This window comes from Podarcis muralis, chromosome 7, assembly GCF_964188315.1.
Source record: "Podarcis muralis chromosome 7, rPodMur119.hap1.1, whole genome shotgun sequence".
NCBI lineage: Eukaryota > Metazoa > Chordata > Lepidosauria > Squamata > Lacertidae > Podarcis > Podarcis muralis.
In genome coordinates, this window is record NC_135661.1 from 7377395 (window position 1) to 7402785 (window position 25391).

General features: G+C 49.1%; 1 protein-coding gene across 32 annotated transcripts in view; it reads left to right on the forward strand.

The window, feature by feature from the left end:
- Positions 1 to 25391, forward strand: part of EIF4G3 (eukaryotic translation initiation factor 4 gamma 3) — an 84677-nt gene that overhangs the window by 51432 nt on the left and 7854 nt on the right. For 21 of the 32 annotated variants that reach the window (XR_003707987.2, XM_028741422.2, XM_028741423.2 and 18 more), the window contains 17 exons: positions 713 to 816; positions 1332 to 1454; positions 2122 to 2230; positions 5456 to 6310; positions 9898 to 9986; positions 10872 to 11124; positions 12945 to 13078; positions 13615 to 13734; positions 14433 to 14543; positions 19130 to 19300; positions 20183 to 20380; positions 21698 to 21844; positions 21999 to 22235; positions 22718 to 22822; positions 23178 to 23310; positions 23780 to 23874; positions 24306 to 24399. Coding sequence is in view for 31 of the 32 variants with exons in the window: in XM_028741422.2 (XP_028597255.2) it covers positions 713 to 816; positions 1332 to 1454; positions 2122 to 2230; positions 5456 to 6310; positions 9898 to 9986; positions 10872 to 11124; positions 12945 to 13078; positions 13615 to 13734; positions 14433 to 14543; positions 19130 to 19300; positions 20183 to 20380; positions 21698 to 21844; positions 21999 to 22235; positions 22718 to 22822; positions 23178 to 23310; positions 23780 to 23874; positions 24306 to 24399 (3078 nt within the window). In the remaining variant the exon portion in view is untranslated. The remainder of the gene's footprint in view (positions 1 to 712; positions 817 to 1331; positions 1455 to 2121; positions 2231 to 5455; positions 6311 to 9897; positions 9987 to 10871; positions 11125 to 12944; positions 13079 to 13614; positions 13735 to 14432; positions 14544 to 19129; positions 19301 to 20182; positions 20381 to 21697; positions 21845 to 21998; positions 22236 to 22717; positions 22823 to 23177; positions 23311 to 23779; positions 23875 to 24305; positions 24400 to 25391) is intronic. The other 11 variants (XM_077931120.1, XM_077931123.1, XM_077931133.1 and 8 more) reach the window with 3 other exon arrangements.

Consider the following 25391-nt stretch of genomic DNA (forward strand, 5'->3'; position numbering starts at 1 on the left):
AATGGTCTTTTAAAAAAAGAGGTATGGGAGTGGATTGGGGGCTGAAAATCTCTGGAAGCTGGAGTCTGCCCAGCTTTCTTGTGAAATTGGGGCATATTCATCACTTTGCTTAGAACCTTTGGCAAATGGGAGACTCTGAGGTCTTTACTTTCTTAGGAGTAGAGGGTGCACTTTGCTTCATTGGCTCTGGCGGCAATTTTGTGTGTGTGTGGGCGCGTGGGCGTGTGTGTGCATGCATGCAGAGGTTGAGGAGGTGGCTTTGTTCCTCCAGGAAAGAAACTGAGCCTGTCATGTCATTGGCCCAGTCCTATGGAACTCTTTGCCACTGGAGATTCAGCGGGCGCCTTCTGTGCCAACTTTTAAAAGCCTACTGAAAACTCTTCTGTTCCACTAGGCCTGTGCAGGCAGTTAAGAGTACATCCTTCCACAGTGGTCTAATAATGCTTGTTTTTAACAAATTTTATGGTTTTACTGTATGGCTTTTCATTGTAGTAAGCTGCTGTGATATACACACACACACACACATGCAAGCCTCCCAAGCAGAGGGAGCAAGTGGCCCCTCATTTCCCTGACCTTGAAAGAGGAAAACTAGGAGTCACACTTTGAGGTAGCTCGTCCTGGGTGAAGGGACGTGGCTTTGAGCACTTTGCCACAGGCAGGCAGCCAAAGGAGTGAGCCTAAGATTCTCCTTGTCCCCCTTTACCCATTGCAGGGGCACCTTTCTACCCAACTCCCCCGGTGTATCAGTCCACACCCATCATAGTGCCTACGCAGCAGCAGCAGCCAATCCCACCAGCCAAGCGGGAGAAGAAAACGGTAAGAGAGCTCTGCAGCTGAATGCTGAGCCCTGTGGGTTGAAGGGAGAAGCTGGAAATTGGGGAGGTTGGGGAGGAGTCTCTCTCACAGGTGTTCTGTTTAAAGCCTTTGTTGTTATTTACTCACCTTCCACGGATGTGTTTTAAGGTCATATCCGCAATATAATCAAAACAGTTTAAAATAGCAGCAAACGAATGGGAAAACCCTAAAAAGAAAGACCCATTGTGGAGACCTCAGCCAGCTAAGAAAGCTTTTTGGAACAAAAATGCCTCTTGGCAACACCTTAGTGGGCGTTATAATGGGGGTGCCTTTGGGGGTGGGGGTGTAACATTATAAAAGGGGCGCCTCTTGGGGTGGGGTTTCCTTCCACCATGTGCTGCTGTGGCCCTTGGTGCGGCCCTCTGAACTGTGAGTCGCGAGTGTCATGCTCCCCTCACAGCATGAGGCTGGGCCTCCAGCCAAGCCACCTTTTTGGGGAGGTGATTTGAGCGGGTGCTTCGTTCCATCCTTTCCAGATCCGCATCCGAGATCCCAACCAAGGGGGCAAAGACATAACGGAAGAGATCATGTCTGGTGGAGGAAGCCGCAACCCCACACCTCCCACGGTCAGGCCCTCGTCCACGCCCACCCCGCCCCAGGTAACTGTGTGGGGGTGGACACATGGTGGTGGTAGGCTGCCACTCGTTCTCTGCTGTAGCCTCCTTGCGCAGCCTCTGTATCCTGGTGGCGCTTCTTGCCCTCACCCTCTCCTGCTCATCAGCTGCAAGGCAAAGCCAGTCGTCTTTGAAAGGCTTCTTGCCAGAGATGAGCCAGCTTCTGAGGGCAAGGAAAGTTGGAGAAGGACCTTGGCTGCTTCAGGCGGGAGGGTCTCCAGGACTTGGGTTGTGGAACGTGCCCCAATTGTAGGTCCTCTCGGTTTATTGTTATTCAACACTTCATTTTTTTAAACAAAGTGCTTTGAAAGGCTTTCAGTTGAATTGTGGCAACCTTTAAATCGTTGGGTTGGGGAGAGGCATGCTTTCCCCCCAAATTCCATGGCATGGGGGGTGTCCAGATAACTGGTTGTGCCTTCTCCTTTCTCGCTGCTGTGAATAGTAATTTGTCTTTCTCCTCCTGCTGCTTTTTTCCCTCCCTCCCCATGCGCTTTTTTCTTTATGATCGTATATCTTATTTCTTCCTTTTCTTGATTTTTTTTTCTTTCGAACCCAACTGGGTTTTCTGCCCCTCTTGCTCGCTTGTGTTCCATGTTGCTAGTTTTTATGTTCGCATGCTCATTATCACCCTTTTTTGTACTTCAAATCCCAGCAGCTGCCCAGCCAGGTCCCTGAGCACAGCCCTGTGGCGTTCGGGGCCATGGAGAGCTCTCACCTTGCCGCCAGCACCCCCATCGCTGTGACAAGCGACCTGAAGCAAGGTGGGTGGACGGATCTCTTTGTCCCAGTTTTGAGAGGTGCTCTCCCTCTCTCTGTGAGGAGCCTCGAGAGCTGGTGAATCTGTGAGCCTGAACACTGAATCATTTCTGACCTTGTGGAAAGCACCACGTTTCAGCTTGCCATCTGCAAGTTGGTGGTGATGATAACATTGACCTGCCTTGCTGGTTTCTGTAGTGCTTTCACAAGCAGCCTGTTGGGCACTTTTTCTAGCCATGCCCCCACCCCAAAAACACGTGAAGTTAACACGTTTTCTGAATTTTGACCAAGACAGACTAGGGGGGAAAGGTGTCGTGAATGACCTCTCACTGATAGAAGCATAACACCTGGAAGGCACCTGGTTGGCAAAGGCAGTCTCAAGCTAGTGCTTAAATGAGCTGTGAATTCTTTGTGACAACGAAGCCCCTTCTTTGGCACCCTAGAGCCATCAGTTACCCCCGCAGCTTGACTGCTGGCCCGTTGGGCAGCTCCTTTCACGCTTGCTCCCCACTGAATGCTCAATAGAACCAAGTGCTTCTTTGCTGCCAACACCTCCGCAGGGGTGGTTGACGTAGGTGGCTGCAGCAGCGAGCGGTCATGGTCACAGTTCTGGCCAGTTCTGTTGTGACCCAGCACAGCCACTCTGAACCTGGAAGGAGGGCAGCAGCTGCCAGGTTGGAGTGGCTGCCCAGTTGCTGCTCTGCTGAGTGCTTAGAGGGACCCAGCTGCACTTCTTAGGGTTCTCCATTGAGGAGGGAGGCAGGTGTAGCTGAGGTTGTTGGTATTCTGTGGGGTGGCTGATGGAGAGGACATTGGGGGAATGATACTCACATTTTAGGGGCATTGTTGGCAGGGTTCTGAGTCACTGCAGCTGCTATGACTCTCTCGGCCAAGTAGGGAGGAGTCTGGGGGGGGGGGATGTTTGTAGGGCTGCCTGGGCTGACAGGCATTCATAGTTGTTGCTCTTAATTTAATAATGATGGTGTTAATTTAATATTTGTTTCGCTGTTTTTAATTATGCATGGGTGGGCTGTCGCTTGTTCTCTTTCTGGTTGTTATAAAAACATTGCAACATTAAATGTTCTTAAAATACACATCTTTACTTCTGTTTTTGCAATATAACTTAGAATATATCTAAGAGCCTTGTTGAGACTTGATGTATCCATGAAACAGCCTGTGCTTGTAGATGTCAAGATTAGAAATTAAACCTGGTCTTTGAACACCTTGGACATTTCTTGAGTTCCCCCAGCTGTACAATGGGGCTTTGGGTTGTAACTCCTCCTTCTGGGATATGCAGGGTCACCTTGGGGTAAGACTCTGGGCAGGGGGTGGAGCAGGTAACGGTGACTGGGCAATTTTTAGTCTTTATTTCTTAAATACATAACCCATCTGGTGCCCCAGGCAGTTAACATTGGATAATAATAATAATAATAATAATGGCAATAAACAAAGCAGGTAAAATCACTTCTAGAGAATTAATTAAATACCACTGGCACTAGAATAAATTTAAACAATTTATAGGTACTGGGGTCAAACACCTGTCAGGATAAAAATGCACAGGTGCATCTCACATTACGTCGGGGTTATGATCCTGTCACGTGCAAAGGCAAAAACATGTAAAACTAGAACAGCCTCTGGAATGGTCCCGCAAGACCATCCCTACCTGTCCAAAAGCAGTGCTGAGCAGGCCTTGCCCCTGCCCCTCCATGTAAGACACCTCATCGTTCTCACTAAGCTGTATAAAGGTCTTGCAAGGGCGCTCATGAGATCTTGGACAATGCTTCCAGGAGTTTTTTCTTGCTCTCCTGCCCCTTTTTATTTTTTAAAAAATTTAGTGATCCATGTAAGGTATGATCAAGAAAGTGAAATCAGCCTAAGGTGTGATCTACCTTTATTTTCTTGCTGGCAGAAGGGATTATATAGACTCCCCTTGATATGGGAGCTCTAGACATTGGGAGCAGACGCTGAAGGGGCTCCCCACTTAGGAGCTCACCAAATGTCCTTTGGGTGTTCACAGGACAGAAAGAAGAGCCCCTCTGGAAAATCTTGACGTCCAGACCTCATGTGAGAGACTGTAGTTACTGGGAGTGAGCCACATTCTGCTTTATGTCTGGCCAGAGGCAAAAAATAAAAAATGAAGATGTTGCATTCAGTCAGTTCATGATAGCTGATCTGAAAGTCAGAGGGGGCTGCAAAAGCTTTGAGTAAATGGCAGCCAGAAGATTTCTCAGCCTTGCGACTCCCACAAGTTTAGTCCTCTTCTTTCCTAGTGGTGCTTCAGTGCCCTTGAACCAATCCCCTCAGTTGCTGCCATTGTCTTTGGTGACCCTATAGCAGAGGTGGTCTTCTAGTGTTCAGTCCCCTATTTACTGACTTGTGCAAGACAGTTGGGTTTCAGATATTAGTGCAAAACCTTTTTTGTAAATAGCGACTGGCCCTCTTGACTGTGAGTTTAGAAAGGCACCAAGAGTCCAAAGGGGGAAGTTCAGGTGGTCCCTTGACAGTAGTGACAGGAGGCACCAGGCTCCGCCTAGCTGGTGGGGGTGGGGGTGATGCATGCGCTCCACTCGTTGCATTGGCTGCTGAATTGGGCTTGCATCCCAAGATTCCCATTGTACATCTTGCATCTCCACCCCTCATGCGCACATAACAAGACTCTTTAGGGTAAAAAAGAATGCTGTGGGGCGGAGGGAGCTCCAACATAGTTCTCAGGACTTGAGACATTGTCTTTTGATTTATCCTGTAAATGCATATGCATGTTGTTAATCAGCGTCTTCGAAGCAACCTTGGCAAAGAAATCCACAAAGGGCCCGTAGTTCACTTTTTTCACATCTACACTGCTTGCGCATGGGAGCCCTTTGTGGCTCCAAAAAGTCCCCTCCTCTGTGAGGAGGTGGTTCTTAGTGCCAGGGCAAGTGGCCCTTGAAGCCAAACTGCCCTATTAGGAACCACCAAAGGGAACAGATAGGGTTTGGGGGCTCAGACTCCTTTTGTATTGCCGAATGGGTGGCAAGCAAACTTGACAGAAAAGAGCAGCACATTGCTTGCTTAATCCCAATTTCTTCCTTCAGTAACCTCTGGGCTGAGAATTGAGGACTCTGGGCAGGGAGGTGCGTGGGGGTTTCTGCAGTTCCTCTTGGAAAGTGGGAGTGCGTGGATAATTGATGCAAATTCATTCTGATTTGACGAGTTAAATGGCCCTTTCTAACTCTTCCATTTTTTTCCCCCAGAAGAGAAGCCTAAAGCAGATCCAGTATTAAAATCTCCTTCCCCTGCCCTCAGACCAGAGCCTAGTGGAGAGAGGAAAGATCAAATGGGCCTGACAGCAGAGACCCCGGCCACCTCCTCCTCCGAGACCTCAACAGAGCTTCCTCTCATGGCTTTGCCCTCCCCTGCGGTGGTCATTGCTGCCGCCGCCACTCCTCTGCCTCCTAAATCAACGTTTGCACCAGACTCAGAGGATGGATGTGAACTTGCTTCCTCGAAACAGGAAGCTGCACCTCTTCACAGTGCTGCGCCCTGCTTGGAAGTGCCCGTCTGCCCCCCAACAGATGACGCCAGCGCGGATATAGGCAGGGAGCCCCCTAGAATAGTCCCCAACGACCTCCAAGTGACTGCTAGTACTAATCTAATTACTGAACTGAACGGAGTTAGTGAAAGGGTCACAGTGACTGATGGCATCTTGGAACCAGATCAACCAGAGGCAGCTGGACCCTTGGCTGTGGATCTGGAGAGCCCAGAGGCACCTCTGGACGAGGCAGAAAGTGTGCCACTTCCAGCTTCCGTCGCTCTTCCGGCTGTTCCGTCTCTGCCTCCATCTCCTCCTCCCAGCCCTCCTCCCGTTTCTGCCGCTGCTACTGTTAGAGCGACGAGCCCTCTTCCTCCGCCACCATCTGCTTCTCCTCTCCCACTACCTGGTGCCCTCCCTGCTCTTCAGGGGGATTTAGAAGGAGAGGAGGCCACAAGAACTACCCTTGGCGAAGACACCCAGGAAAATCTGGAGAAAGAAGAGGTGGAGGTAGACGGGCAACCGGAGGACAATGCAGACTCTCAGGGCTTGAATTCAAAGAAGGGCCCTGGAGCAGGTGAGTGTCCTCACAGGGTCACAATGGTCTCTCCCAACTCCTTAAAAGTCTGTGGTACAGTTTATTCAGAGCCTGGACAGTTTTGCGGGGTTGGGGTTGGCTGCACAGGGGCAATAGGAACAGTTGCCTCAACTCCATGTGTGAGTGTGTGCTTTCTCTTGTTCGGTTGCAACTTGGAAAAGGATCTAGAGATGTGTATTTCAGAGGGCTGCTAAGTAGGCCCAGAGGAGACTGGATGGGTGGGAAATTTGCCCAGTTCCTTAGATTTTTTTCAAATCCTGAAGGGGAGACAGGGACTGATGGGGACGGGGTAGGCTTGTTTCCTTCCCCACAATGAACAGGGCTTCTGTGGTATGATGAGCAAAAGCGAGAAACCGCCTGTGAAAGTGGTTTGTTTTTATGCTTCCTGCTTTATCTAGCAGAAAGCAGGCAGAACAACCATTTAGGGAGAGCTGCATTGGTGGGTGGGTGGCAGACTTGGGATGGTTCAAATGCTTGGCATTTGCTGTTTCTCTCTCTCGTAAAAAAATAATTCACAAAACCCACCTTCTTTTCTGCCTCAGAATCACTTCCCATATTATTATTTATCCTACATCTTTAGGATTGGGCTTTTTACCTTTGCACTGTTCCCTTTCCTTTTACATAAAAAGAAACCCAAGCAGTCCCCAGAGTTGCTCACAAATGACTTGTGAGATTACTTGCCAACACCTCTTTAATGTTAAAAGTTTCACTGTGTCTCTGAGAAATATGTATGGTATTTGAATTGCATTTCTTATCAAAGCGATCATCGCCCCAGTTTGAGGTAGTTTTCTTTTAATTTTCTCGAGTTGCACAGCTTTGCCAAAATAATTTCTCTTTTCCTTCTCCCCCCCATAGAAGCCAATTATGGGATGTTGGTGGCTTGTGAGGATTTGAGGAAAGTCAGCCAGCAGCAGCAGCATATGGGGTGTGGAGTTTAGATGGGAAGTAGGAAAAGCCCCTCTTTTTTTCTTGTGTCAGTGTAGCACCTGCTTCTTACCAATATTTTGTGTGAGTTGGAAGCTGCCTCTCCAGGGTGCTTGGGTGCCTTAGAAGGTGTGCTTGGATTGTTGTCCTTTCAGACTTGGGCCCTTCACAATCACGTCTCTTAATCACTCTCTTGATCTGGGGAAGATTGCAAAGCTTTCCCTCCCATCTGTGTTGCAGCTCCCTGCGTGGGCATGCGCTGAAGTGGTGGAAAGTAGGGAAGCCAGCTGCTGTAATGCTGCAAAGGACTTGGTTTGGCAGTGGAGCCTCCTTGCCAGCAGAGATGCTGACAGCACCAGGACATGACTTGGGGGTCTGAAATGGCTCTTCGCACCCAACTGCCATTGTCTGAAGGCTGGTGCCATTCCTTCCTCCTCTGCAAACATGGGGGCTGCTGCCACCACAGACGGAAGTAGATGGTAGCTCCTCCCCCCTCTCACCCAGTGCCATGGGGTGCCTCATATGGGCATGGCCTGGACTTGCACACACCCCTCCCAGGGTTCCTCCTGAGCCTTGCCTGACAGGGCAGTATGTCATAGTCTTCTGCCATCGCATTATGACACGGCAACAGGGCTATGCTCCGGTCAAGCCTTAAGTTTCATCCCTCAGACCTCCCTGCGATCCTTTCGTCCTTGGTCATAGGTGGCCAGTGCTAGTGGAAAGGGAGGCCGTGGGCTGCTTTGTGGGGTGGCCACAGAATTTGCAGTTCCTGTCCTGGTGGGAGAATCCCAGGTATGTGCTTAAGGCAGTTCACCACTAGCATTTCTAAGCAGTGGCGTTTGTCTTCTGGGCATCTCCCCAGGTGGGAGGAAGCACTGGGTTCATTACTGAACTCTGCAGTTAACTTGAAGGGGACTCTGAGGGGAGCGGGGAGAGAGAAAACACTTAAGAGGAACCTTGGCTGGGCTTTATGGCCATCAGTTGTTAAAAAGAGAAACATCTGGGAATGTTTTAATAACCGTGACTCCAGGCATATGAATGGCTGTTCTGCGGTTCTAATGACTTCTACTTAGGCTGGCTCTGAATTGCTAAAGTCCAGAATATCTTGGGTTGGTCTGTCAGGTGCAGCTCGGAAGCATCCTGTGTTGCTTTATCAGTCCTCATTGCCTTTATTTATGGGCGTACAAAGAAGCCACCGCACAAGGAGGCTCCTCTCCACTATCCTCTGTTTCTATCAAGCTTAAATATTGCAATTAGAAGGAAGGAGGGAGGTTTAGGGTAATTAAGCCTATTACAATTTAATGCACAGATGGGAGGTAACTTTTGCTTTGTGGCTTGTTTTGAGGAGTAGGTGAAAAGTTGCCTGTTGCACGGTTATGCAGGTCATTTGTGTGTCCACCAGTAACTAGTTTCTATAGAAAGTCCTGACCATTTTCTGAACTGGCGGAAGTGAATTTAAGCCCATTGTGGCTGCAGCAGGGCAGGGTGTGGGGAGCACATTTTGCTCCAGCCTCCAGAGGTAGTAGGTGGTGAGCTCTTTGTAGATAGTTTTTTTTTCTAATGAGATGGGTCTGACTGATTTCACCAGCTGAAATGCTGTCCTCATTCCTGGAAGGATAAGACCACCAATAGGACACAGTGGCTGTGTGCTTCCTTCCAGCTCAGAGGCCGCTTGCTTCTGAATACGAGTGGGTAAAACAGGCCACCCAAAATCTCTGTTGTTTTCTGCAAGTAGACCAGGAACCCCCATGCATTTCAGTCGGTAGACCTGGCTTCTGAGAATCCCCATCCTCACTAAATAGCAATCGCTGGGGAAGAACAGCAGGACTGAGGGTTAAGTTATTTTCCTTGGGTCAAAGCTGGCCAGGTTCTTTGTCCCCTCGTGCTTTGTCACAGCTCTCTGGGTCCACCATCTCTTCCAAGCTGATGCTGCTAACAAGCTGCTAACCCTTTGGCACATTTTAAGGTGCTCAGACCTATTTCTACTCTTGTTGCCAACAGAAACAATATTAAGCAAAGAAGAATGGGCACTCATGGTTCTCCAAAGCCGCCTCTCTATATAGGCCCTGTTGGTGTTTGCCCTCTGGTGTTGGAGGTGTAGAACTGCACGGTGGCTGTGTTTTGACTTGGTGTGGGTGTGCATGAGAGAAAGAGATAATTGGGATGGAGGAATCTGCTCTTCCAGGTTGGAAGCACAATGAATCATCTTTTCAAGGGGCATTTAAAATTACACTGCAAAAAGCAATTGCTCTCAGTGTTTCATTTACAAAGTCTCATACAAGAGGACTTACATAGGCAGCTTTGTGTCCCCACTGCACCCCACAGCTGCCTATTGCTGTGTCTTGCCTTGGACCAAGGAAGAGGCAACAGGGCCAGGGAAGTCAGAGGAACTTCAGTGAGGGGCAGAAGTGTCACCTCTTGGTTCATTTGCAGCTCTAGAATCTCTTGAATTGTTTTCCTAATGGCAGCTGTCAACGTGACCCTTTTCCCCTTGTCTTCAGGTTGTTTCTGTGAGGCTGAGGCAGGTTTCTCCTCTCCCCATAGTTTTAAGCTTACTGGAAAAGGGGAGCCCGTGCTCAAGGCTGTTCTGTTCCAAGCAGGCTCCGGATTTGGCAAATAACCTGTCCAACTTTATCTTGTAGCCCAAACAGCTGCAACTGCACCAAAGAAGTGGAACAAACCAAAAGAGCGGAGCCAGGCCGCCGAGGAGGGGGTGGAGGCCGAACCCGAGGTAAGGCGGGCAGGAGGGCGGAGAGGTGGGGTGCTCAGGAGCCATCGTGCTGCCAAGTTTCAAGGGATTCTCTGGCCCTTGAGGTGAACCTACTAAGCCAGGGAGCCCCAGAAGTTTGCCTAGTTTCTGATTTTGAGTGACTGCCCTTGTAGAGAGGGATAAGTTGAGGAAAATGTTAAGAGCTCTACAACCTTCACCAGACTCCTCTCCAGACTCCCATTAGCCAGCTAGGACTGGCAGTCCAGGGAATCCAGAGGGCAGCAGGTTGGCAGAGGCTGCAGTATTGTTTACTAGTGGAGCTTTTAATCAGTTCTGATGGGGAAGTGTTGATTTGGCGGGGGGGGGGGTGTCAATTGAAAAACAAAATCCTTTTTTAAAAATCATTTAGGCCATTCTGGACGCTTTACAGCAACAGAGCATTGTCAGTACTTTGGAAACTATTTCAAAATGATAGAAACTGGAGAATGCCTGTTGTTGTTTTTTTAAATGAAATCCATAATCTCTATTTGGCCAGTGTTTCCCTTTTTCAGACTGAGAGCCTTTCTCCCTCATGGGCAACCTTCCAGGGGCCAGTGGAGGGCAGGGCCATGGGCATAAAAAAGTAGGCAGGGCAGTAGATGCAACTCCCACCCTTTGTACAGTCATGCAGGATTCTACATGCTGCTCTATCTAGGCAAGTGAGAAGTATTCTCACTGCTCCAACCAGGTGTGCAGCAGCAGAGCTAAGGAAAGGGGCATTTCCTTGGAAGAGTCCCAAGGACCAGTGAGAGGAGTCTGGAGGGCCACATGCGACTTCCAGTCCTTAGCTTAGAGGCAGCGGAGCTTTGTTTAATGAGTGCTTGGCAGAGAGTAGGGCGCTCATTTGGGGCTTGCTTGCTGTTTCAGCCTAAAGCAGAAGTGGAACCTGGAGGTGACAGGATACTTGAATCTGAACAAGAGGCAATGAGCCAGAAGACTTGCCCTAGGAGGGACTCCCACTCTGACCTTAAGGTAGCGAAAGCTGCGGAGGAGAATGGTGAGCAGGAAGGGGAGCCCATTCGCAACGGTGCTGAGAACGTCTCCGAGGGGGAAGGAGGTGAGGGGAATTCAGGCTGCACAGAGAGTCCCAGTGAAACCCCGGCCTGCCAGCATAAGCCAGGTAAGTCCCAGTCACCCTCTGCTCAATTACCCCAGAGGTTGGGGCATACTCAGCAGTGCTGCCTTTCCGTGGCATGGGCTGTTACTCCTCTGCCTCTTTGGGGGGGAAACAGCATTTCTCCTAGCAAAGGGGTGAGAGAAAGTAATGGGAAAGGGGCCTTAGCTCAGTGGCAGAGTTACCTGCTTTGCATGCAGAAAGCCCCAGATTCAGCCCTCGGCAGCATCTCCAGGGCAGGGAGAATTGCTGTCGGTCAGTGTAGATGATACTGAACTAGATCAACAGAGTAAGGCAGCTTCCTATGTTCCTATGTAACCAGGAAAATGTTGAGCAAGCTGACTCAGAGAGCGAGAGAGCGCCTTCCTAGCAGAGGGCTTGGTGTCAGCTTCTGGACTCAGGGTGATTCTTTGAGTCAGATCTCCAGGCCACCTCCGGAGTTTAAGGGCTGCTTCATGCAGTTGGCAAGCATGCCTTATTTCTTGTACACCCGAGCCGGAAATGGACAGTTGGCTATGACTTCTGGAGAGGAAGGCATCACTCCATGTCAATGCTTTTCCTGCCTGGAAACCTGCCTTTGCTGCTTGGTTCCCTGAAATTCTGACTCTGAATCCGTGTGGAGCCCACGCTGGCACCTCCAGGGCCCTAACTGGCAGCCGTCACTGCACTTACGCCTCCCAACTCCCTTCCAGGCCTTTTAATTTTTCATGTGGTGCCAGTGCTCTCGTTTCCAGGATGTCAAACTTGTGGCTACAGATGTTTGCCTCCCTTTAAAGAGCACTTCATTGGTGGTTAATTCCTGAAAATGACCCTTTGAAAGACTGAAACATATAAATTCTTTATAGAATATCTGCTGGGCCTAGACTACCATCTTCTCTACAAATCTCTGCTGCATTGCCCCTCTGTGTGATAAAAGTGACCACCTGTAGCTCTTTGGGCAACCTATGCTCCCTGAGCCTCCAGGTGCATCTGCACAGAGCAGAGTGCACAACTGTCCCTCTGCTGCATGCACTGCTGCTGCTTGTACTGTGCTTCCCAAGGGTTCTTTAGAACAAAGCTACAAAACCTGCACGGTTTTGTAGGGGATGCGGGTGGCGCTGTGGGTAAAAGCCTCAGCGCCTAGGGCTTGCCGATTGAAAGGTCGGCGTTTCGAATCCCCGCGGCTGGGTGCGCTCCCGTTGTTCGGTCCCAGCGCCTGCCAACCTAGCAGTTCGAAAGCACTCTCGAGTGCAAGTAGATAAATAGGGACCGCTTACTGGCGGGAAGGTAAACGCCGTTTCCGTGTGCTGCGCTGGCTCGCCAGAGCAGCGATGTCACGCTGGCCACGTGACCCGGAAGTGTCTCCGGACAGCGCTGGCCCCCAGCCTCTTGAGTGAGATGGGCGCACAACCCTAGAGTCTGTCAAGACTGGCCCGTACGGGGAGGGGTACCTTTACCTTTACCTTTACAAAACCTGTGGACGGCTGTCCCGGTGCTGTCCTGATCCTGCTTCTTCCCCTTCAGCATCAAACCCTTCTCCCCCCCCCCCCCTATGTAAAGAGATGCGGGGGGGGGGTCCCCTCAGTCAAGAAAGGGCTCAAGCAAGGCTCTCTGTGACCAAATGGATGCAAAGCCAGACCTCCCCTACCAGAGTGCAACATTCTTTTTCCACGGAGCCATGCACTCATTCCCTTGGCCATTTCGTGGCTTCCCCACAAAATGGGGACAGGGTGAGGCAAAGGAGAAAGACCCCCCATGACCACAATTCTAATTGGAGCAAGGGGGCCTTGGTGGGAAAACATGGCGCAATGAACTGCCCCATCCTGAGGCTGGTGGTGTCATTACAGAGCAGTGGAAGCCCCAGGACTCCGAAGGGAAGAAGCAGTACGACCGGGAGTTCCTCTTAGACTTCCAGTTCATGCCTGCCTGCATCCAGAAGCCGGAGGGGCTGCCGCCCATCAGCGATGTGGTCCTTGACAAGGTATGGGGCTAGTGTGTAGGCAGAGGAAGTGAGTTTGTGGTGGCGGCTGAAGGTCGAGAGAAAGGTATGCCTAGTGTTTTAAACTGAGAACTTGGATTTTGCAACATATGAAGACTTGGTTCGATTTAATAAGGCACAAGAGGAGATGCTGCCACTGGACTGGGTTTAAAACTAGATGATATGTATGCAGCTTCCCCAAAACAATCTTCTAGCCTCAGGAAGCAGAAAACCCCCAGTTCTCTTCCCCTGAGCTGCCTCTCTGTCAACAGACATGAAGAAGCTTTGCTTTCTGGTGGTGGGGTAGTTAGATGGCCTTGAACTGCCATGCCTCAGTTTGCTCAGCTTTAGCAGGCACCCCCCTCAGAGGTCAAGTTAGAAGGGAAATGGATCTTGATGGGCAGGATGAGTCATTGGCTGTGCGTTTTGTTTTCAGCTGCAGCTCTTGAGGCTACTTGGGAGTATCTACCAAATGCTGCTGTCTGTGCAGACGGTTGCTGCATGGCTACCCGTAACTTTACATTTTTCTACTAATACAGATCAATCAGCCAAAACTGCCTCTTCGAACTTTGGATCCTCGGATATTGGCACGGGGTCCAGATTTCACACCAGCATTTGCTGATTTCGGAAGACAAATCCCTGGAGGGCGGGGCGCACCTGTAAGTGTCAGAGATACACCCACAGTTAGAAATGACCTTTTGCCTTTTCCCTCCAGAATCTGGAGCAGCTGCCAGTTTGGGAGCTCTTCTGCAGTCACGTTTTCTCAGTTTTCTCTCTTTCCTTCCTCCTCTTCCCTTTTCCTCCTCCCTCCGCTGATCTGTGCCTTTCCTCATTCTGTCTTCCTTCCCATCCCTTACTTTGTTCTCGCATCTTTCCATCGCCTGTAAGGCTCCTCCTGTGCTTCCTTGACTCTATTTGACTGGAAAATAGTGTTTTCCCCTCTTAATGAGTCAATTGGTTCTGTTGACACAGGTGGGGAGGAACATGGCCACCAGCTTAGTATTCTGCTTCTTGAGCTCCTTTGGTTTCTGTATAGCGGGGGGCTGGAAATAGGGAGCAGGAGGCCAAGCAGGGGCGATATGGGGCTGGGGGGGGGGGAGAAGAAAAAGAAGTAAGTTCTTTGCAAGTGGCATCTGCTTCTTGGCTTGCGGAACAGCCATCCAGCTAATGGGTTTTTAATGGGAAATGACAAAAAATGGGGGGGGGGGGGTGGAGTTAAATTTAAGCTAAAGACCTACCTTCTGAAGTTGTGATGCCCATCTGCTGTAACAGACGCCTACTTGGGCATGTCAGGTCTTTCTGTGACAGCCTGTGGATAATACCTTCCTCTCCCCCACCCCTTTCTTTCTTTTTACAGGCCTGCAAAGTGCAGCCCCCACCTGGACTCCAGCCCCTTGCTCGGTGTGGGCCCCCAGCATGCCCTTTGTTGGTCTCATCTCACCCACAGCTGAGGAACCTGACCATAGGGGTAAGCCATCCTGCCCCCCGCCCCCAGTTTCCTCCCTCACTGTGAGCGTCTTTTTGCAAAGCCTTCTCCTCTGCCCTCCTGTCTTCAGAGGAGCTAGCAAACAACCCCACAGAGCACAAGCCTGTAATGGAAATGGCACCAGCCCTGCCTTGTACTCTTCTCTAGGCTGCCGTCTCTTCAGTGGTGGGTGGGACAGCACCAGCAGAGGGCATACTGGGACTTTGGCCTGAGCTGGATCTGCCCTAGGGCTGCTCTTCGCAGTCCTGTGTAGAGGGGGAGACCAGGTAAGTCCTGCTTGGCCTGTCTTCGTTTTTCTTTTGGCTTTGAGCATTTAGCAGCTCGTGGATGCTCCATCTCAGCCTTGCTGAATGGCACCTCCCCCCCCCCCCTCTGCATTTTGGAAAGTAACAGCTTTTCACTAACCTTGGTACCTGGTGGCACAGTTAATCGGGTAACAAGTTTAAAAAATGCATCTTATTTTCAAAAAGGACTTGGGTGAGGTGAAGTAGAAATAGGTACAAATAGCTTAAGAAAAATAGCCAGCTGCTGTGCTGTAAAAGCCACCCCAGATGCACCAGGAGGAAGGCCTTAATCTAACTCAGTGGCTCAGTTTTCTAATGCTAGAAAAGAATGCAAGGGACATTATGTTACAGAAGATGCCGGAGATAGAGGATTGAATTATTGTTGATTGTGGTGCTGATAGGTGAATGCTGGCTGAGGGCTACCATGAAATGGCAGCCCTTATGCCTGATTGCAAAATATTAAACATTCTTGGGTGGTGTTTGGGAGAGAGAGGTATGGGGAGGGGGGGCAGGGGGACAGAAGCGAAGATCTTGTGTCTGCATCAGACCTGATGTGGCCGGCATCATGAACTTCACAAGTTTGTGATCTTAGTACAGCTCCTTTGCTGCTTATTCCTGCCCGGACTGGGAAATGATTTTGCTCTGCTCTGTGTTGAGCAGAGACTCCTGCTGGGGGATGTCCATGAAACACTTTTTGAAATGCCAAAAATCAATGTATCCTGCTGCCTGTTCGGGTATCCCATAATGATCACTGCTTCCCCCAAGATTAGTAGAAAGGGACCTACAGTAGCAGGTGCTATAGCTCAAGCTGCTGGTGTAGAATTTAAGCACATAGAGAAGCTCCTTGCTGCATTTTGGATGTCAAGGGCTGGATTCTCGAAGGAGTTGATGTGGTGCTGGTGCCTGCGTGCAAGCCTTACTTGGTGCAGAACATGTGTGAATGGTGAAACCTCAGGAGGAGCGAGCTGGTGGTTTGCTGCTCTGTCCCACCAGTCAGGCTTGTTGTTGGCACTGTCTCCTCAGCAGCACCGTGGGCCAGTTGGAGCTGCCTCTGGATCACACTGGCCTGTGTACTCTGGTGTGCCTCTCAGGCAAAGTCCTGATTATTTGCTTGGATATGGACCTCTTGTTGCAGGATTGGGGCTGTTGTGCTCACTTGCCAGACATTGGGGGGAAGTGTGTTCTCCAGCACCTTAAAAAAAAAAACCCCACTCTTTCTCTTTCTTCCTCCTCCTACCTTGCCCTTCTTAAACGTTTGGTTCTCTTGTACCTCAGAAGGTGCAGTGTCCTGTGTAGAAATGAAAAATCACAGGAGACGAGAGAGGCGGGTGCAACATGAGGCGTCTGTCTGGGCGGACCCTGAGAGCCTATTTTATTGAATATTGCAAGCATTGCCACAGGTGGGCCTGTGGCTGATTGGTTGATACATACACACAGAAACTTGTAATTGGTTAACATAAGTACTAAGGCGGGAATTACATGTGAAAGGTGGGGATTACATGTGATCATTTATCATTGATGGAGAGAAGGCTAGGAATCGGAGCTAGAACTAGACAGGCATGAAGCCTCCTAATTGAATTGTAACTAGGGATTAATTGGCACAAACAATATAACAATCAAGTTCTATAGATGCGGTCAGCTAGGCATGGAGAGCAGGTACAGTTTGTTTTCCATGAGCTTGGGATGTCTGTTACTAATGATTGATCATAGCATAAGACAATGTAACAATCAAGTTCTGTGGATGTGGTCAGCTAGGCGTGAAGAGCAGGTTCGTACAGTGTGTGCAAAAGCAGGGAAAAACCTACGAGCAAGACTTCTCAGAAAGCAAGAGAAAAGAGGAGCAAGGCTTCCCCAAAATGGGGCAGTTTTGTGCAGAAAGAGACTAACAGTTATGTGCAGAAAGAAGACTTCCCTTTATCTCCCCCTTTCTTTTCTTGTTTGCGAGGCATTCTGGGTAAATAAGGCAAAAATACTTCAGGATTAGTGGTGTGCCAACAAATGCCCAAAATAAGTTCGCCAGGGTCGATGGGACAGAAATATTTCAGGATACGTGGTTTGCCAGCGCATGCCCACAATAAGCCCGTCCACATCTCACCTTAGGTTTACTGTTGGTGTTGCCATTTCGCAAAGTAGGTGGCGAGAAGTTTATTAGGTGGTTGGGGGGGAGAGAGAAGCCGAGAGAAAAGGCTTATGAGGCCAGGAACGCATTGAAGGAAGCAACATAACAAAATTAAGATGCATATAATGACAAGGGCATATTGAAAGAGATTACGAAGCCAAGTAAGATTAGGTAGCCAAGCAGTAAGCCACTGGGTGAAAGAACCCCAGAGGCCAGAAAGTCCAACATCTTGTGTAATGTGGTGTGTAAGATTTTGCAAATGAGAAATCTGGCTTTGAATGGCTTTAGAATTATCTGTGATGTTAAAACAACACGTCGGCCACTTGTTCACAGCCATAATGATGAAACATGAACAAATAATCGATAGCACGATTTTTGTAAAAGTCCATTATATAGTCCACTCTGTTCTTTATTCAGAAGATGAAGAACTTGAGAAGTAAAATTCAGGGCTTTTGCTGCAGAACAAGCTGAAGAATTAATGTTTCTACTGTTGCGTACAGCCAATCCAGGAACTCCTAGGAGAGAAAAAGCTGAAGAGATATATTCAGACCTACTGAGAAGAGAAACAAAAGCATCACAATTGTTAGTCAATTTTTCAGAGCGGCGATTTCGAGAGCGGGATAAATGATGCTTCTTGGGTAAAATGATGGACAAATGGCTTAAACAGCAAGGTGTGCCATGGCTGATGTTTGCTGGAATGTAATTAAACGTATAGCCAGGACACAACCAGAAGAGTTCCAGTTGAGGGGAAGTGCAAGCTTGCTCATTAAATTGAATGGTAGCTTGTAATTGTTGGAATAAATCTCTTCCCCACAGGTTGAGGTGGATTTTCAGCACACAGGGCTGGATGTATGCAATGGTTTCAGAACTATCAGGCAGAGAAACAGGCAGCCACTGTACGCTTTTAGAAGAATTTTGGGGGCCACCCACGCCCCAGACTGCAGAAGCAGACTCAAGGGGCCACGTGGGGTCCCAGCAATCACTGGAAATTACAGAAATGTCTGCGCCCGTGTCAATCAAGCCTTCCAGAACTTTTCCATTGATTTTATACTTACAAAGAAGTTTCTTCTCACCAATCCTCTGGACTACAGTTAAAAGCTGTGGAGGGATAAAAGAAAGCTCATGCAAATTAATATCCATAATGGAAGCAGTAGGATGAGAAGGGAGCACCACCAAATGCGCCCAAGACTCACCCTTTTTTAATTGCATGGGCATATGGCTCCAAAACTGAACCATTATTGTGCCTACATAGTCAGGATCCAGAACGCCAGGAATAACCTGGATTCCTTCTTTTGCCGCAGAAAATTTGGGTAAGATTAAGCCTGCGACTTTAGGAGGTAATTGGGTGGTCATAAGCACAATTTCATCAGGTAAAACAGTGTCTTTGGTTTTTTTATTAATTAAGTCGATGGTAAAATCAGAGCGTGTATCCTTTGAGATGGTTTTAATAGTGGAGACTAACGGCGGGGGGGGGGCTCCCTATTTGTCCTGGCCCGGGAGTGGGGCCCCTAAGGAGTTTCCCGAACTCCTGCACTGATTTGCCCAATGATAGCCTTTACCGCACTTTGGGCATTTCTTGGAAGGTTTAGCCTTATTGGCATCACCATTCCTGTGCGCCCCACCGCCAGGTGCTCTGCATTCTTTTGCAAAATGACCTGGGCGATTGCAGTTGAAGCAGTTGCTATTCCATCCAGCATTCCTGTCACAGAAGATTTGAGACCAGAATCAACAATGGCCCTTCTAGCTACACCTGCCTCTCTCGTCTCCCATGATTTTTCACTTCTTACAGTCCTGAAAACTTGGGGTTGTTTATCACAGCCACAGTGAAACATGGTCAGGAAGGCTCAGCCTTTTTGTGTGGCAGGGACTGCTTGCCGGCAGCATTCCATCTTGGTTCATATTCTCTCTGTGGGAAAGGTCTGTAACTCCATGCTTCAGTCCTCAGTGGCATCTCCAGGTAGAGCTGAGAGAGTTTCCCTGTCTGAAACCCTGAAGACGGACTTTGTATAAGGCAGTTTGCTACATTCCTATATTCACCTGCATAAATTCCCAAGTAGATGCTAGTGTTGGCAGAGCAGGGTTGCTTTGATGCTGGACGTATGTGTTGTTTGAGCCTCTTTGTGTTAAAAGGGACTTAACATTCAAGGGACTGGTTTTTCTCTTAGCTGTTAAACGTTGGACAGCGGAGATCTCAGCCAGGCCAGAGGCGGGAGCCCAGGAAGATCATCACGGTTTGTGTCAAAGAGGATGTACACCTGAAGAAAGCTGAGAATGCCTGGAAGCCGAGTCTGAAGCGTGAGACGCAAGCGGAAGACTCTGAGAGCATCAAAACCCAGGTGAGGCAAGAACATGAGCCTCCTGGCTGGGCTGCCGAGGGGCTGGCCCTTCTCCCCACTTTAACACCCACCCTTAGCTGTAGCGAGATTTGCATGGCTAAGAACAGGGTGGTCCAACGTGCAGCCCAAAGGCCGCATATGGCAACATTTGACAACCCCACCTCCCCAGCAGCCCTCATGCTGCCTTCCCAAGCTGAGCAAGTGATGTGCTGGGCTGGGGGTGTGTGTGCTCTAACGGGGTCTTGGAGTTCTGCCACCTTCTTCCCAAAGCCTGGTTAGTGCTTTCCTGCTTTGGAAGGGGGTGGGAGGGACTCACTTACCCGGCTATGGGAAGGCAGCACAAATTTTGGGCTCGCTCCTCGCTCCTCCCCCCCCCCCCCACCACAACACACGGGTTCCTTGTTGAAATACGATTGCGGCCAACTTGATATGAAAAGTTGGGCCTCCCTGGCTTAAAAGGACAAGTGAGGATACCAGACAACCTACTACCTCTCTGGCAGGTGTATTTTCTCTATGTTATCTACTTGATTGTTTCTGCCTTTCCTTGGGGGGGAAAGAAGGGGGATCCCACAGAGGACAGACTTCCTGTGTGGAATATATTTGCGTTCTGAGCTGCCATTGTACAAAGCTTTTGCTGCTCTGGAGTCTGGTTGTTTCAACCTAGCTGTGTCTGAACTTCCCTGTCTGCCTGTCTTGCCCTTTCCTCCTGGAGTTGCTGTGAACATGGGTGGAGCTGTTCAAGCTGACCTGGGATGGTTTGGGCATACGACGCAATGAAGCATCCATGCCTGGGTACTGAAAGCAGCTGTCTTGGGCCGTTGCTCTCCTAGGCCTTTTGCCTCATTTGAGTTTTGCACCTTAACACCTGCATTTTCCCTTCAGGAGCTATTCCGCAAGGTCCGAAGCATCTTGAATAAGTTGACACCGCAGATGTTCAATCAGTTGATGAAGCAAGTGACTGATCTAACTGTGGACACGGAAGAGAGGTTGAAAGGCGTCATCGACCTTGTGTTCGAGAAAGCCATTGATGAACCCAGCTTCTCTGTGGCCTATGCAAACATGTGCAGGTGTCTCGTCACGGTAAGTGTGGTGTGGGAAGTTGGAAGAGGAAAATACCCACTGGGAGCCGGGGCATGGCAGAGCTCCTGCTTAACATGCAGGATAGCCCAGATTTGATCCCTGCCATCTGCTGTTAATATGGTCTGAAGCTCAACATCAAAAAAAACAAAGATCATGGCCACTGGTCCCATCACCTCCTGGCAAATAGAAGGGGAAGAAATGGAGGCAGTGAGAGATTTTATTTTCTTGGGCTCCATGATCACTGCAGATGGTGACAGCAGTCACGAAATTAAAAGACGCCTGCTCCTTGGGAGAAAGGCGATGGCAAATCTAGACAACATCTTAAAAAGTAGAGACATCACCTTACCAACAAAGGTTCGTATAGTTAAAGCCATGGTTTTCCCAGTAGTGATGTATGGAAGTGAGAGCTGGACCATATAGAAGGCTGATCGCCGAAGAATTGATGCTTTTGAATTATGGTGCTGGAGGAGACTCTTGAGAGTCCCATGGACTGCAAGAAGATCAAACACATCCATTCTTAAGGAAATCAGACCTGAGTGCTCACTGGAAGGACAGATCGTGAAGTTGAGGCTCCAATACTTTGGCCACCTCATGAGAAGAGGAGACTTCCTGGAAAAGACCCTGATGTTGGGAAAGATGGAGGGCACAAGGAGAAGGGGACGACAGAGGATGAGATGGTTGGATAGTGTTCTTGAAGCTACAAACATGAGCCTGACCAAACTGCGGGAGGCGGTGGAAGACAGGAGTGCCTGGCGTGCTCTGGTCCATGGGGTCACAAAGAGTTGGACACGACTAAACGACTAAACAACAACAATCTGCTGTTAAAAGGATGATTTGAAAAGGACCTTATTGGCCTGAGTCTCAGGAGATACTCTGCCATTCAGGGTAGACAATACTGGGCTGAATTGACAAAGAGTTTGCACTGGTCTGTCATCTACTGCCTTTTAGACACCAGAATGAAAAGGGGTTTATGGGGAGGTTGTCCTGAAGATGCTTATCTGAACCAGGCTCATGCAGGCAATTAATAATAGCACCTTTCCATAATAGTTCACCTTTGATGTTAAAAGTTTATATATATATTATGTATATGTATAGGTATATGCATATGTATATATTACTGTGTTGCTTTCAATATGAATGCTGTGAGCCAGTCTGTTTGCTCTAATATGTTTTTATGAATAATGGCCCATAAATATTTTTATAAATAAAATGATAAAATGCTGGTTAGGAATGCAGCAAGTGATGAGAGTGCCCTGTTTTGCCTGTGTTGTGCTCACTTTCCTCCTCCTTGCCCCTTTTGACACGTACTGCACACAGCTGAAGGTGCCCATGGCGGATAAGCCCGGGAGCTTTGTCAACTTCCGGAAGCTACTCCTGAATCGTTGCCAGAAGGAATTTGAAAAGGACAAAGCTGATGACGATGTCTTTGAGAAGAAGCAGAAGGAGCTGGAAGCTGCCACAACGGTGAGTGTCTGCAGAGCACCCTCTGTGCTCTCCCAGGAGCAGGGAGCCCAAGACATGGGAGTCTTGTGGTGTTGCTGGCCTGGGAAGCGAGGCCATGGGTTTGTGGTGTGGTAGGCAGCCCTTTCTCACCACCCCTTCCTTCTCTGCCCCTCAGCCAGAGGAGAGGACGCGGCTCCACGATGAACTGGAAGAAGCCAAGGACAAGGCCCGGCGGCGCTCCATTGGCAACATAAAGTTCATTGGGGAGCTCTTCAAGCTGAAGATGCTGACAGAGGCTATCATGCACGACTGTGTGGTGAAGCTGCTGAAGAACCACGACGAGGAGTCCCTTGAGTGCCTCTGCCGCCTCTTGACTACCATTGGCAAAGACTTGGACTTTGAGAAAGCCAAGGTTAGAAGAACCTGGCGCCCACACTGAGACCCTTGGTGGCTGTAGCCTTTTCTGTGGGCTGCTAAGTGGCGCTCGTGCTTTCCCCTAGAAGATGAGGCAGTGGGGTTGCTTTGCCCCTTGTGCCATCAGGGAAGAGTGAACACCCAAATCCATCTTCTTTGGTTCTGAAAAGAACTTAAGTGTTCAGAAAAGCTAGATCCATACCCCTTACTGGCCCTAATTCATACCCGCCTGGAGTGGATGGAATGTGAGGCCACTTGGAAAGTGCAGAGGCGGGCGGGTGACTTTTATGTATTTCTATGTAGAAACCTCTTTACTTTTGCCTGGCTGGGATTAGCCCCTATCCAAAGGTAAGAGTCACCCTCATTGCTCCAGGCCCTGAAAGGTTTCCCAGGAGACGCTGGAGAGGATCCCATTCCCCCCTGTAAGACAGTTTTTCATGTTCCTATGAAATATGGTGAGAGCATCTGTGTTTCCTCTAGCCTCGAATGGACCAGTATTTCAATCAAATGGAAAAGATAGTCAAAGAGAGGAAAACCTCTTCCAGAATACGATTCATGCTTCAAGATGTCATAGACCTCAGGCAGGTACGTGTCCGGCAAGGGAAGCAGATGAGTAATTGTCCACAAGAGAAAAGGGGTACTGCCCTCACCTGGCTCTTAGTCTTACCTTGAGAGGGTAGTTCTTGGTTTTTTAAAGGGCTGCCAGAGACCATCTTTTGATGAGGGGCAGTGGAGCTGCTGTCTCCTGCATCATGGGCTGCTGTCATGGGGTAGCTGTGGTTTTACAGTCGACTTGTGTCACGCTTGTGGAAGGAGCTTGCGAGCAGTTTTCCACTCAGTAGAATATCCCGCTTCCTCTGTCTGCATCAACCACAACTACCCCACAGTGTGCAGGGGAGAAAGAAGGCCTCATCCGTCCTTGCTTTCCTGTCTTCCACAGTGTAACTGGGTCTCACGGAGGGCAGATCAAGGCCCCAAGACGATAGAGCAGATCCATAAAGAAGCAAAAATTGAAGAACAGGAGGAGCAGCGGAAAGTCCAGCAACTAATGACCAAAGAGAAGAGGAGGCCTGGTAAGTTTCCAGAGTTCCCATCTGATGCTTGACCAGGAGGAGAGAGGAACAAGGGTCCATGTCATGAGAATTGCCTCCGGTGTCTAGATTATGGAGTGCCCTGTCCAGGTTGAATATCTCTTTCTGCCCATATGCCTTTCTGCCCATATATATATGCATATATATTATTGTTAAGCATATTGGGGAGCAACCTCCAGCCATTTGTTCTACTAGCGTGTGCATGGACCATTGCACAGAATAGGCAAATGGTGAAACTGCACAAATATTTTTTTTTAAACCTGCCACACAATTGCTTAGGCAGAAATGCAAATTGAAATGCACTCTTCAGCTAGATGCGACAGAGGAAACATAGCAGCCTTATTCCCATAGGCTCTCAAGCTTCGCTTTACACATACAACTCATCCCAGACCACTTTAGCTACCATAGCAGGGATTCTAAAAAGTAACCTGTTTGTTTGTTTTGTTTGCAGGTGTTCAGAGGGTAGAGGAGGGTGGCTGGAACACGGTGCAGGGGGCGAAAAATACCCGTGTGCTGGACCCCACCAAGTTCCTTAAAATCACCAAGGTTTGTATGGAGGAAGAATCTCTTTCTGAGAGGAATCCTGAGAGACCAACTCTCCTTTGGTTGGTCATCTTCCACATTCCCAATCCTCAACATCAGCCTTCCTGAAAGTGGTGGCCTCCCAGACGTTTTGCAGTTCCCACAGGTTCCAGCTTCACACACCTACAGTAGCTGATGCCAGTGGGAACTGTAGTTCAGAATGCCAGGAGAGTTCCTGGTTGGGGAATCTTGGTTTTTCCTGCTGCCCTGCCCTCCAAGGAAGCTGTTTGCCCATCTGTGCATCTAGGCATTTTGAACTGGGAAGTGGGAGAGAGGGTGGCAGTGAGCCGGAGGGCGGGAGGATTTGTTTCCTTCTGTGAAACAGGATTGGGTGGGGCGGTTCCAATCCCCAGCAGGCTCTCCCTGATTTGTGCTCCTGTCTGTGTGTCTTTCAGCCCACAATAGATGAGAAGATCCAGCTTGTGCCTAAAGCCCAGTTGGGCAGCTGGGGAAAAGGCAGCAGTGGGGGAGCCAAGGCCAGTGAGATTGGTGAGTGTGGAGCCCCCCCCCCCCCTGCATTTTGCTCTGTGCACCCTGAAAAGTGCTGGCAGTTGCTGTTCCTCGTCAAATACATCTCCTTGTCATTTCTCCTTTTTTGGAATTTCCAGTCTTGGCTTACTTCCTGTTATGAATGGGCCATATTCCGTGCTAGCCCTCCTCTTGGTACACCCACTAAAGTTAAATGGTTACAACAATCTTAGGTTCATTAAATTCAGTGGATTTACTTTGGGAAGAACTTAGCCTGATATAACTCCCATGTTCTACTTCTTCTTTTTCTTAAACATTCAAATATTTCACCAAAGTAACTGAATTGGTAGATCAAGCCAGCGCTTGATCCGTTTCCGACTGTAGTGCTGCAGCAGTCTGTGGACAGTACACTATAGTACTACAATCGGAAACCGATCAAGAGCTAAGAATAGCATGATTAAGTTAGCTAGAGAGTCTCCTGAAAGAGTCGGTTTTTGCTTGGCTCCGGAAAAAGCTCAGTGTGGGAGCTTGGCAAATATCTTTGGGGAGTCCACACCACAGTGCTGACATCTCTACTGCAAAGACTCGGCCCTGATTGGATGATTGCTGAGATTCACTCAGTATCAATGCCTGGAACAAGAAATCAGAGCAAATTTTCATAGCATCCATGACAGATGGCCATCCAACCTCTGCTTAAAAACCTCCACTGAAGGAGAGTCCAGGACCTCCCAAGGGAGTCTGTTCCACTGTCGAACAGCTCTAACTGTCAAAGGTTTTTCCTGGTGTTTTGTCAGAATCTTCTTTCTTGTCATTTGGAATCCATTGGTTTGGGTCCTGTCCTTCGGATCCAGCAGAAAACAAGCTGAATCCAACTTCCATTTGACTGCCCTTCAGATATTTAAAGGTAGCTATCTCCTCTCAATCTCTTCCAGGCTAAACATACCCAACTTCCTAAACTGTTCCTCATAAGGCTTGGTTTCTAGGGAAGGATTTGTTCCTTAGGAGACACCCAA